Source organism: Solanum verrucosum, unplaced genomic scaffold (assembly GCF_900185275.1).
Source record: "Solanum verrucosum unplaced genomic scaffold, falcon-dt-bn FXZP01000275.1, whole genome shotgun sequence".
NCBI classification, from domain to species: domain Eukaryota; kingdom Viridiplantae; phylum Streptophyta; class Magnoliopsida; order Solanales; family Solanaceae; genus Solanum; species Solanum verrucosum.
This window is the reverse complement of record NW_026020738.1, coordinates 920,905-934,609: the sequence shown is the minus strand read 5'-3', so window position 1 is coordinate 934,609 and position 13,705 is coordinate 920,905. Positions and strand designations below refer to the sequence as shown.

The 13,705-nt window shown below is 37.2% G+C and overlaps 2 protein-coding genes and 1 pseudogene across 2 annotated transcripts; 1 reads left to right on the top strand and 2 right to left on the bottom strand.

Annotated features, from left to right (window-relative positions):
- Positions 1–1,543: 1,543 nt before the first annotated feature.
- LOC125812678 (uncharacterized) lies at positions 1,544–1,939 on the bottom strand. The gene has a single exon (XM_049492167.1). It carries the CDS (start codon positions 1,937–1,939, stop codon positions 1,544–1,546), a length of 396 nt encoding a protein of 131 aa, XP_049348124.1.
- A 2,759-nt stretch (positions 1,940–4,698) lies between these two features.
- LOC125812677 (uncharacterized) lies at positions 4,699–5,199 on the bottom strand. The gene has a single exon (XM_049492166.1). The coding sequence runs from the start codon at positions 5,197–5,199 to the stop codon at positions 4,699–4,701; it is 501 nt and encodes a 166-aa protein (XP_049348123.1).
- Positions 5,200–11,313: 6,114 nt separating this feature from the next.
- Positions 11,314–13,322, top strand: LOC125812676 (uncharacterized; annotated as a pseudogene).
- The last annotated feature ends 383 nt before the right edge of the window (positions 13,323–13,705 follow it).

Sequence of the window (13,705 nt, the reverse complement as noted above, 5' to 3'; positions counted from 1 at the left end):
TGGTCGCAATACTTGCTACTTGTGCAAGTTCAAGCTCAACAAAAAGTATCTAAATTCCCTCACATCAAGATCAGGAATCCGATGCAACGCTCACACTAAAAAAGAGGAACACAATGCATGTTTTCACCCATAGGTTTGCCTTTATTTTTCAATCGACTTTCGATTCGGTTTACTCAAGATAAAAAAGGTCTTTCTAAGGCTTGTAATGGGGATAAGTGCAAATGTATGGTCATTTAGGCTCAGTGGCTCCTTCTTCGTGGGATGTGGTATTCTCAAGACATTCCCTTCTTTTTCTTTATCGATTCTTTTTCTAGTGCTTCTAAGTCACCTTTTTATTCACCCTCATGGATTGCTTGGAACTCGATTCCCTTCATACTTTATTCCACATTTTTTAAAATTGAATTGAAATGATTCAATTTTTATGCAATACCATGGGTTAAGGGGGACTTTTCTTGCACTTCTTGACTTATCCTTTTCTCTTTTCACCACACCCCCAACTTCGGCTTTTGGCCTAAGTTGGCTATTCGCTAAACCACAACTCAAGAGGATTGTAGGTAGTGGTTCAAGTAAGGTTTAGGGTTCATCAAGGTTCTTCCAAAGAAAGGTAAGGCTCAAATGGTGTTCAAAAGAGTTTCACACACTTACGGGTAGGCCATAAAAAAGGTATATGTCAAATTTGGCTCACACTCTTTAAAATTGCCTAAAATCATATCAAAAGGACACCTTTCTAAATCAATCAGACTATCAGGGCAAATTCTAGGTTTATTCATGCAAGTTTCAAAGCAAGTCAATCACACAAGGAATCGACACTTAAGTCAAACATCCACGAAAAGCAGTGTAAACATAATTTTAAACAGAACAACCCAAATATATGCAAAACACGAATCACAAATAGCACACAAAAGGTGAGCCTCACCTCACCACAAATAAAAACGTTTGTCCTCAAATGCAAATAATAGTATCCAAAACTAAATGCAAGTAAGACAAACAGATGGGTGAAAAAGTGATCCTGATTATGCAGTTGCTCCATCTGTCATGGCATCAGTCTAGTTTTCATCTATTTGGCGATATTAGTTCTAATCGCCGAATCTCTTGACGATTCGCTGAGTGAGCACTCGACTCGCCGAGTTTTACAGAATCTTCAGTCATTGTGAAGATCCAAACGGCGGTTTGCATCGAGATCGCCAAAAATTTTGGCGAATCGCAAATAATCTCTAAATCTCATCGAGTTTAACAGACTTCAGTGTGTACGATGTTTTGAGTCTAACGGTGGATAAGGTTGGATTCGCCAACCCCTTCGGCGACTTACCGACATGATCTATTGTTTGCCATCCTTCATTCATTTAGTACTTTCACCTGCACAAATGATATACAATATTATTACCGGGAAATAAAGGGATTTATTTGTGTTTTTTTTGGGTTGCCTCCCAAACAACGCCTTAGTAAACGTCGTGGCACGACGCAGCAATGCCTTCAAGTGTCTTCCAAATATACCACTTCAACCAACGAAATCTCTTGACAATCTCCCAGATACAATTTCAGATTAACCGTTCACTGTAAATGAAGGTCTTTCCTGATATTTAACTTTTATGGCACCATTGATGAACACTCGCGTTACTCTAAACGATTCAAACCATTTGGATTTGAACTTTCTGGGGAAGAGTTTAAGTCGCGAGTTATATAGCAGAACCCAATCTTCTACCTTGAAGTCTCGCTTGAGTATCCGAGCATCATGCCATTTCTTCATCTTCTCTTTATAGATGGCTGAAATTTCATATGACATGAGTCTAAATTCATCCAGTTCGTTCAGCTGCTCTATTCTCACCCTTGAAGTTTTTGACCAGTCCAAATTTAAAGCTTTCAATGCCCACAATGCTTTGTATTCTAACTCAACGGGTAGATGACAAGCCTTACCATAAATCAACTGATATGGAGACATCCCGATAACTGTTTTGTAAGCAGTTCGATATGCCTATAGTGCATCATCAAGTTTCCTAGACCAATCAGTTCTATTGTCATTTACTGTCTTTGCCAAGATGCTTTTGATTTCTCGATTCGACACTTCGACTTGGCCACTTGTTTGAGGATGATATGGGGTTGCCATTTTATGTTTCACCTCATATTTACTCAGTGCCATTGAGAACCACTTATTACATAGGTGGGATCCCCCATCGCTTATGATTGCTCTTGGAGTGCCAAATCTGGCGAAGATGTAACGTTTCAAGAATTGGACAACGCTTTTTCCTTTGTTGTTTGGAAGTGCGATGGCTTCTACCCGTTTGGAGACATAATCTACAGCCACTAAAATATATTTATTTCCAAACGAGCTCACAAATGGTCCCATGAAATCTATCCCCATACATCGAATAGCTCAACCTCTAAAATATGAGTGAGAGGTAATTCGTGTCTTCTAGACACTCCGCCTTGCTGCTGACATTTAGAGCATTTCTTTGCAAACTCATTTGCATACTTGTAGATTGATGGCCAACAATATCCACTCTGGAGAACTTTAGCGGTGGTGCGAACACCACCATGGTGACATCCCACTGGAGATGTATGGCAAGAATGGAGAATTTCTACCACTTCTTCTTCCGGAACACACCTTCTGATGATATGGTCAGTACACTCTCGAAACAAGTATGACTCGTCCCAAAAGTACTTTTTAACATCGAACATGAATCTTTTCTGTTGGTAAAAGGTCAACTCATCCAGCATCAGCCCACACACAATGTAATTTGCAAAATCCGCATACCATGACGTATGTTTGAGGGATATTGCAAACACATGTTCATCTGGGAAAGAATCATCTATGTCAACCTCATGCTCGACATTCTCCCTTGCTTCCAGTCTTGATAAATGGTCAACCACTTGATTTTCGCATCATTTTTTATCTTTCTCCTCGAAATCAAATTCTTGTAATAGCAGTACCCACCTAATTAATCGTGGTTTTGCATCTTTCTTTGCCATCAAATAACGGAGTGCAGCATGATCAGTGTGTACGATTACTTTGGTGCCTAGCAGGTACGCCCTGAATTTTTCAAATGCATAAACTACTGCAAGCAACTCTTGTTCGGTGACCGTATAATTTTGCTGGGCACTATTTAGAGTCTTGCTTGCATAGTAGATTGTGTGAAACAGTTTGTTGCACTTTTTCCCTAGCACAACCCCCAGTGCCATAACACAGGCATCACATCTTAACTCAAAAGATTCAGACCAATTAGGACTGATGATGATCAGAGTGGATATTAATTTCTCTTTCAAACACTAAAATGCAACCATACAGACATCATTAAAGTGGAATTTCACTTCATTCTCTAAGAGTTTGCATAATGGGAGTGCAATCTTTAAGAAGTCTTTAATGAACATTCTGTAAAATCCTGCGTACCCCAAGAAGCTGCGAATGCCCTTTACTGAAATCAGTGGGGGTAATTTCTCAATGACCTCAATTTTTTCCTTGTCAACTTCTAGCCCCCTTTGTGACACCTTATCCCCAAGAACAATACCTTATTTTACCATAAAGTGACATTTCTACCAATTCAGAACCAGATTCGTTTCGACCTATTTTTGGAGTACCTGTCCTAAGTGAGTCAAGCATTTTTTGAATGTATCCCCTACGACTGAGAAGTCGTCCATGAACACCTCCATAGAGTCTTCGACCATATCTGCAAAAATAGACATCATGCAACGCTGAAATGTTGTTCGGGCATTACATTGCCTAAATGGAATTCTTTTGAATGCGAAAGTTCCATAAGGGCAAGTAAAAGTGGTTTTATCTTGATCTTCCGGCGCAATATAGATTTAGTTGTAGCCAGAGTACCTATCTAAAAATAGTACCACCCTCTTTCTGATAATTGGTCAAGCATCTGATCCATAAAAGGCATCAAAAAATGGTCTTTCTCGGTCCATGAGTTAAGATTTTGGTAGTCCATGCATACTCTCGACCCAGTCACTGGTCTTGTTGGCACTAGTTCTCCTTTTGTATTCGGGACTACAGTTATTTCTCCCTTTTTGGGTACACATTACACCGAACTTACCCACTTACTATCTGCAATAGGGTATATCACCCTTGCATCTAGCCACTTGATGATTTCCTTTTTTACCACCTCTTGCATTGGAGGGTTTAATCTCCGTTGATGTTCCACACTAGGTTTACATTCGTTGTCAAGCTGGATTTTGTGAGTGCAGATGCCAGAAGGAATTCCTCATATATCGGCTATTGTCCATCCAATAGATTTTATATGCTTCCACAGTACTTCAATGAGCAATTTCACCTGCCTTTCAAGCAGATTGGCAGCAATAATTACAGGCAGAGAATTATTGGCTCCTAAGAAGGCATATTTTAGATAAGAGGGTAGGGCTTTTAACTCCAAATTCAATGGTTCTTCTGTTGATGGTTTAACAGAGGGACTTTCTCTGTTTTTCAGATCGATATCTAATTTGATTGAATTCCTTGAATATGCTCTTAATCCTGATAAAGCAACTACCACTTCCTCGTAACCCTAAACTTCGAATTCATCATAATTAGCAAGCACATATTCAAAGGGCACATTCTTGCGCATTAAATGACTCACACTTGCCACTGCCTTATCTCAGTTGACACCACATAGATGTCACTTGGCTGTTTCATAGACTTACAAATATTGAAGGTCATCTCGTCATCATTCACACGAAACTTCAATTTCCTGCTTTCAACATCCATCATGCTCTCCCGGTAGCTAAGAATGGCCTTTCCAAAATAATGGGAATATCAACATCAATCTCACAGTCTAGAATCACAAAATCAGCAGAAAAGATGAACTGATCCACTTTTACCAATATGTCATAGAGTATTTCGACTGGGTGCTTGATTGATCGATCAACCATGAAGAGTCTCATTGTGGTTGCCTTTGGTTCACCCAAACCAAGTTGCTTGTATATTGCGTAGGGTATCAAGTTGATACTTGCCCCTAAATCGCACAAGGCTTTAGCAAATTGGAGCATGCCGATCGTGCACGGGATTGTGAATTCTCCAAGATCTTTTCTCTTAGTGATTGAATCATTTGTCATAATTGCACTGCAACTATGGGCCACCTCAATCATTTCATATTCGAAGCTCCTTTTCTTTGTAATCAGTTCTTTCATGAATTTGGCGTATCCCGGCATTTCCAACAATGCTTCTACTAGAGGAAGGTTAATTGATAAGCTCTTGAATACTGACATTTTTTTTTGAACTTCTCATTTTTATTCTTTTTTTTCAAACGTTGGGGAAATGGTGAAGGTATCTTGGTGTGACTTTTGGAACTTGAACTTGTTGATCTGCTTCCTCATGTGGTTCTTTAGTAAGGCTTTGTTGAATAGGCAAACCTTGGTCCTCCACATCTTGACTCTCTTTATGTTTTTAAGGATCCTCATCTTCCATCATATCCCCTATTGCCACCATACCGCTACGGGTAATCACAACCAACTCTCTTTCAATATAGTCCATGGGTGTTTTGGATGTTAATTAAGCTGATAACAGACTCAATTTGCCTTCCAACATTTTGATGGCATCAACATGAGAATTTACTTTACTGTTCAATGATGAAAAGTCATCTTTCATTCCTTTTAACAGGTCATCAGAGCCCTCAACTTTTTCGAGTATGCGTAATAACAAATTATTTACCCGAGGACTACTTGCACTCCCTTTGGATTTCAGGCTTTCGCTCAAGTGAATATGGTCCTCCTCTTGACCATCCTGCTCAGCCCAATCTTGCCAACATCTTCTTGGTTCTTCTCATCTATAATAGCTCCAACCTTGATTCCTACCTCGCGATTGATAGCGTGTGTGGAAACCCTCCTCGTATCTTCTAGAGTTTCAACCTTATTCCTCTCTCGGTCTTGAGTAACCGAAAGAAGAACCCTCCTCAACTCGAAATACCCCACGTGTCCCCTTCATATGTTTTTGTAGACTTTCCATTTGAGATAACATCTTCTTGATGTTTTCGTCCGTTTCCCTTTCCTTTTTGATCTGTTTTTGCGTTAATCAGAAGCATATTGGGGAGACTTGATCATCTTTGGTATGCCATGCCTGGTTTACTTTAGTCATACCATCTAGGAGGAATGAGGCTACTTCAAATGATTGTAACATTATTCCTCCTTGCACCAATTGATCAGCTATTCATTTATTCACCGAGTCCAGATTACAGTAGAAGTATTGGAACAACAATGCACTTGGTAGCCCATGTGTTGGGCACTTACGCACATATCTTTTGATTCTTGTTCATGACTCGTGAATTGGTTCACCCTCCTGTTGCTTGAAATTTTGAATATCGTCCCTCAGTTTCATCATTCTTGATGGAGGAAAGAATCTTTAGTGAAATACCATAACCAACTTCTCTCATGATTTGATGGAGTTGTTTGGGTGCTCAATCAACTATTTAGTGGCTCCCCCGGTTAATGATAATGGAAATAAGTGAAACCATATGGATCCTTGAGATAGGTTCTTGAATAATAAAGGGGTGCACACTTCCACAAATCTTCGTACATGATCGTACGGATCTTCATGCTCCAACCCTCCAAATAAACCTCTCGAATGTATGAGTTGGAATGTTGCGTTGGTAACTTCGAATACTACATTCCCATCAACTTGTGGCATGCAAATTTCACCTATATCACCCACGCCGGCAGGGTGACAAACACTATTAGCATTATTGATGTCGTCTCGATGGAAAACACCACATGCTGAGTGACCCGTTCGGCAGCCGTTGTCCCTGTTTGTACTCATATGGCCTGTTGTGGCTCACAAATACTCAAAACAAAAACTGTAAATTAAGTAACTAAACTACCACTAATAAGAACAAAAAATCTACTAATCTAAAAATTTTCAAATAACACCACTCCCCGACAGCGGCACCATTTTGATGCTTATAGTGACCAACGACACTAACCTACGGTATGAGTGTCTATGATCGTCGATAGTATAGTAACCCAACTAAAGGTTGGGGTCGTGTCCCAAGGGAGTGGTTTTGAGAGTTTATAGAAAAATAATCTCTAACTAGTCATAGCTAAAGACATTAACGATTAAAAACATAGTAAATTAAAGGGGTCGGCACAAAAGTGTCAAATTTCAATTGGGTTTTTTTTTCATAAGTAGTAAAAATAGCAAAAATTAACAAGAAAATCAAGTATGGAGAAATGTTCTTGGGGTGTGACCGCAATACAAGTCGAGATAAATCGTTGGGTACATGCTTTCAATAGGAAATTTGCAAGATAATAATGACTAGACTAAGCTTTAGATGGAAATAAGTTTCCTCTCGGACAACTTACTCCATTTCAAATAAGTTCCTCTCGGACACCTATTTGCTGCATGAAGACCAGCCTACGCCTTACCCCACTCACTCTCTCAAGCTGAGTGTTAAGATATGGGACTAGGGCTCACTCTCTCGAGCTGAGTGTTAGGATTTGTTCCTTTTTGTGCCTAAGTGTCCATGCTTTCACTAAAACTTCAAATACCTGAAACTTAAGAGTTTTCATCAGATATTGAGACAAAATAAGCATTCGAGGACACTATTTCTATCAAAATAAATACCTAAATGAGTCCAATTTGTGGACTCATCATTAATCACACTAGATTTTTTGCTAGTGTTATTGAAACAACATCATTGTTTACCATATTTGATTTGAAAATCTTCACATCTTCTTAATGTTATAGAATTTTAAGTTTGAAAAGAAAAAAAACGAAAAAAAAAGGCTAGCCCACCCCAGCCCTCAGCCCTTCTAGGGTTGGGTTGGTTAAGCATTTTCAATCCCTTCGAAATAAAGGGTCGGCCCGCCCTAGCCCATCAATCTCCATGGCATGCGAGGCATGGGCCGGGTGGGACTGGGCCGACCTTTTTTTACGAATTCATAAGTCTGAATTAGAGTGTTAAAAGCTATATCATAATACAATGTAGTGCAAAGTAACGTCAATACATGAAATGCATTGGTATGCAAGGTAAACACTGAGATCAACGATTATATAACAATTAAAAGAAATACACATTTGAGCATGAGTAATACACAAATGACAACAGAATCAAAATTGTGATATATGACATAATATTTCGGAAACAAAAATACATATCCGAGACCATATTTTCTAAGATCATATCCAAAATGACGTATATCTGAAAATCATGTTATCCAAAATCATACTATATGAAATCTTATAATGATTATATCAAATAAATATAAAATGGAGGTAAATCTTTTAGGTGAGAATTTCTCTTAACCGACATACACTGGGTGAGCTCACGATGCAACAATGAATGTCCCAATTAGGTGGGTTCCCTGTACCTTACCAATGTTACTAATATGGATCCACTAACTTAGCCTCAAATGGCTAAAGAAGTTGACCATCAAATCGGCATACTCAAATCCTATGGTGGCACGTATTTATGAGACTTGAGTTTTCTAAATCCATATTCTCTCGGTGCTACATAATCCTCTCAAAACAATATACTCATATGTATGCTCATATTTAGGTAACTATCTACCTGTCTAAATAAAATGTGAGACAAAGCTCAAATCTTTCTTTCTAAAATAATATACTAAAATCTCTTCTAAACGTATCTTCCAAATCATGTTCATAGCTTAAATCATGATAATTTTTTTGAACATGCAAATTTTGTGATTTCTCAAAATAGCTTTCATAATAACATAAAGCTTCTAAAATGATGCTTTGCAATATAAGATTCATAAATCATAAATAATAACATGTCAAGAACTAATAGAATGACAATGAAAAACCTTACTAAGTATAAAAAGGAAGTGCATATATTCAAGAATACATAATCATGAACAAAATGTTCAAGAAATCATGCAATTCAGGTCATAAATATGATGAATTCGAATGTGAGTTTTATAACCCTAATTATGATTTTAAATTCATGAAAATTGAGAAGTTTTGAACATGGGGATGAAAGGAATTCCTCATTGAAGTTCAACATAGCTAAATATTAGGAATTATTGGGGGAACACTTTTGACTTAGAATCTTATAACTTGAGTTTGAAAAATCCTTCTATGAATTTCTCGGATATTAAATTTGGAGAAGAATCTTAATTGAAAACCTAAGAATTCTTGAAGATAATCTTGAACATGGAGCGGCCTCTAGATCTTGCGAAATTGAATAAAAACATTTCTTGAAATTCTTGATCTTTGGGAGAAGAAGAATTGGAGATTTTGAGAGTTACTATATGTACGTATAAAGATGTTATTAAGTTATAAAATAGACTTAGGAAAGTTAATTAAGGGTAAAAGGGAAAGAATGCCCCTTTAAGAACGTAAGAAGACTAGAAAAATTAAAGAAAATGATCTTTTAATGAATTTGTTGGCCAAATCGATGATTTGGAGTCTCCATCACCAAAATATTTGATGGATCACCAAAGTGGGCCTTTAGATCGTGAAAATTAACAGTTTCTAAAGGTTTTTAGGCCATTTTGGGTGATGCAATTCGGCGCTACACCAAACTATTCGCCGATTCGCCAAATTGAAATTTCTCAGTCTGGACATGTTCTAGTAAAATAATCATAACTTTCTATTCTAAACTCCAATGATACAAACTTGGTGTCGTCGGAAAGAAGACTCATAGTCCTTTAATTTAAGATAAAAAGGGTCTAATATTCCCCCTAAATTATTTGAAAACGTTTAGATATACCCCCCGTTTAAAGTTTAGCTCACTTGTGCCCTCGTTGTCCAACTTTTCGCATCGATATGCCCTTATGGGCGTTAGTTGGTCTGCTGGAAATATCCAACTCATTTCACATTTCTTTAAATGCCAAATGGAATTGACACGTCATTTTTACATTACCACATGACATTTATATTAAAAGGGAAAGGGATCAATTATGCCCCTAAACTATTCGGAGCTCTTTTAAAACACCTATCCGACCCATAAATCAACCCCTCTTTTAAATAACCTATCTAACCCGTATCAAAACCCGTTCATATATCATATCCGACCCAAAACCCATCCCTTTTAACCCATTATGAAAGCCCTAATATGTTGTTAACTTCTCTATTTCCATCGAAAAAAGCTTGCGGCGCTAGGGTTCTTAGAAGATTTACGAAGCTTGCGACGCTAGGATTCTTAGAAGATTTACAAGTTGAAGGTAAGTCTTCTATATTCAATAAATTATACATTCGATTTTGTTACATTTTCTTGTTAGGTTAGGGTTATCTAAATAAAGTCGACCTAGTGAGGCATATGTTGTATTTGATTTGTGTCTACCAAAATCACTTGAAATGTATTGTTTAATGTTAAAAGATGTACTTTTATGCCTTTGTTAGCTTTATTTTGTTTGTCTTTTGGTGGTCTCGAAATGATGTTTGTCTTTTAGGGTTTAGTTTATTACATTTTTGTAGCTTTTAATGTGTTTGGTTTGATGTGGTCCCTTTGATTTTACTGTTTCCTTTATGTATTTTTGAAGGATGATTGATGAAGTTGAAATTGTGTTCAACTACGGGGGTAGTTGGGTCATTTCACCTAAGTTGGTTTACACTAAGAAATTGGTGCACTCTTGGCTTAATTTTGACCCTGAATTATTGAGTCATAAATATATATGTCATGAGTTTACTTCCAAGCTAGGGCATTCTCGGGTTAAACAATTTTTAGTCACTGGGCACTCTGGAAAGTATTATATAGTAGATGGGGATGATGGAATTAGGGCCATCCATAGCCTATTATGTGAGAAATTTAAAATCGTTAACTTCTTTGTTGTGGAGGAGGGTGAGCTCACATCTTTGCTCAAAATATCACACAATATTCTGAATAATGTTTTGTTGATGTTGAGGTTGGTACAGATTGTGAACATAGTGTTGGCTCTGATTATGAATGGGATCTTTCTGAGGGTGAGGAATGTATTAATTATGAGTGGATGGAGGCTATTAGCAAGGAAAGGGGAAGAGTAGTAGGTGACAGGTTGGAGAATTTCAAGAAATTGCAAGTTGATATGACATTTAAGGACATGAAAGAAGACAGGGTCTGAATTATTATGCAGTAGCTAACAAAAGGACTTTGACTATAATCAAAGGTGATACAAAGAGAACTAGGTATGGTTGTGATGAGGGATGTCCCTTTAGGTGTTTGATTTCAAGAGATGGCAAAACTGAAGGGTTTAAGATAAAGACTTTCATCAATAAACACACATGTGAGGAGGCCTTTTTTTAATCCTAGAGCTGATGTAGCTACTTTAGCTCAGTACTTCAAGAACAAGCTTCAAAATAACCCCAAGTATAAGGTAAAAGGTATGAGAGGAGAGCTTGACAATGACTTAAAATTGAATGTGTGTCAATCCAAACTTAAAAGGGCTAAGAGGATGGCTCTTGAGAAGTTAGAGGGTAGTTTTATAAATGACTACAACAAGTTTGAGGCCTATGCACAAGAGATTAAGCAATCTAATCCTGAAAGTGATGTTTTGATAAATATCTCGAAGGATGCCCTAGCTGAAGGAAAAATAATTTTTTTGAGGATGTACATGTGTTTTGATGCTCTAAAAAGGCTGGAAATCTAGTTTGAGGCCATTAATTGGACTTGATGGTACATTCTTGAAAGGTATATGTAAGGGTATGTTGTTGGTTGCACTAGGACAAGATTCTATGAACAGTTTCCATCCACTAGCATGGGCAACAATGGACAAAGAAACAAGCAAGACATGGTGCTGGTTCATTGAGCTATTGAAGGGGTCTTTGGACCTTAAAAATGGTGCAAAAATCACATTTATTTCAAATATGCAAAAGGTATGATGATGTTTTTAACTCAATTTTTACTTACTGTTTTTAATACACATTCATTCTCCATATTTACTTACTGTTTTTAATACACATTGATTCTCAATTTTTACTTATTGTTTTTATGGAGCTATTTCTTTAGAGTTACACACACAGTCAAATATGCCCCTAAACATTTTCTAACAGTCCCAAAAACAGTTTTACTTACTGTTTTTAACACCCATTCATTCTCAATTTTTACTTACTATTTTTAACTATCAGATTCTCATAAATTTCATGTTCTCATTTGTTTATTTCACTATTACATGGATTGATAGATGTTGTTGACGAAGTGTTGCCTAAATCTCAACATAGGTATTGTGCTAGACATATTGAGAGTAACTTGTGCAGAAAATGAAGGAGTGGTCAAATGAAGAAGCTTATGTGGTGGTGTGCTTGGAGTTTCATATGATGAAGAGTTCAAGGACTAGTTGAATAAGTTGGGAAATTATCAAAAGATGGTGCAAGGGATTTGGTAAAGTATCCAGCAAAGGCATGTTGTAGAGATTATTTTGATACTCAGTGCAAGAACATGATGATTGATAACAACTTCACTGAGTCATTCAATGCATGGATTCTTGAGGCTAGAGCAAAGCCAATAATCAAGATGTTAGAAGACATAAGAGTACAGGTGATGAGATTGCTAGGGAAAAAAAAAGTTGAGGATTTGGGTTACTGATTTCAGTCCAGAATGCATGAAGTTGTACATTGACTTCAGGGCCATAGCACATGGTTGTAAGGTGGAATTCAATGGAGATTGGGGCTCTGAAGTATCTAATGGAGAAGATAGACACATTATCAATCTAGAGCAAAAAAAATGTACTTGAAGAATTTAGGATTTATCAGGTATTCCCTGCCCTCATGCCATCAAAGCATTGACACACAAAAAAGTAGATCCAATAACTGAAATACATTGGTGGTATAGCAAGGATGCTTACATGCTAACATATAAAAACAAGATGCGGCCTGTAAGAGGTCAGAAGTTCTGGAAGGTTGATCATTCAAGTGCAATGTTGCCTCATGATGTTGTGAAACAATTGGGTAGACCTAAAATGAAGAGGAATAGAGAACCAAATGAAGCAAGAAAAAGAAAAGGTGAATGGTCTCAGTCCAGAAAAGGCACTCAAACGTAACTGTGGTGAACCAAACCATAATGTGAGGGGTTGTTACAAGGTAAGCTACAATATTCCATGTTTTTCCATGTTTTTATTGTAAGCTAATTAACCTAAATACAAAAAAAAATTATAAAAAAAGTGTACTGAAAATAATGCACATTCAAAAAAAGGCAAAAGGCTAATGTCTGATTGAGGTTGGTACACAAGAGTCTACTTTCCGACCACAAGCTGCAACACAAGAGTTTGAACCATTTGGTCCTAATGTTGAAGATAAAGAAGACCCAACTCTAAGACCAATGGTGATTTGTGAATCAGAGTTAAGGGCTGAGAAGTTAAAGACAAAAGTTGTTCCAACTGGTGCAAGAAAAATTCAATTTTATGGTGATCACACTGGTGCCTCAGTGCTAACTAATCTGCCTTATTCTCCGGTCAAAACAACATGAAAGGGAAAATAAGCTATCCCTGCTGGACATGTGTAGATGCAGGCAAAAAAGAAAAGAATCAAGATGATGGGGTTAAGGGGAGAGGACAACCTGTTCTAGATGATGATTCATCATAATTTATTTTCTATGTTAATTTTTGTGTTAATGCTCATGGTTAACCACAGTTTGTTGACAAACAATATTACTGATGAGTATTAAGTTAGGTGAAACTTTCATATGCCTTCATAGAATGGCATTACAGACACCTTCTTTTGGTTGTGTTTATCTTAGTTGTCATTGTGAATTTAATACGCCTTCTTTTGGTTGTGTTTATCTTATTTGTCATTGTGAATTTATGACACCATTGCAGTACTATTGATGAAAATAGTCAGTAGTTTATCTTC

Bases quoted from the DNA above. Each gene is read 5' to 3' on its own strand.
- LOC125812678 (XM_049492167.1), bottom strand. From the start codon at position 1,939: ATGTCTCCATATCAGTTGATTTATGGTAAGGCTTGTCATCTACCCGTT.
- LOC125812677 (XM_049492166.1), bottom strand. From the start codon at position 5,199: ATGTCAGTATTCAAGAGCTTATCAATTAACCTTCCTCTAGTAGAAGCA.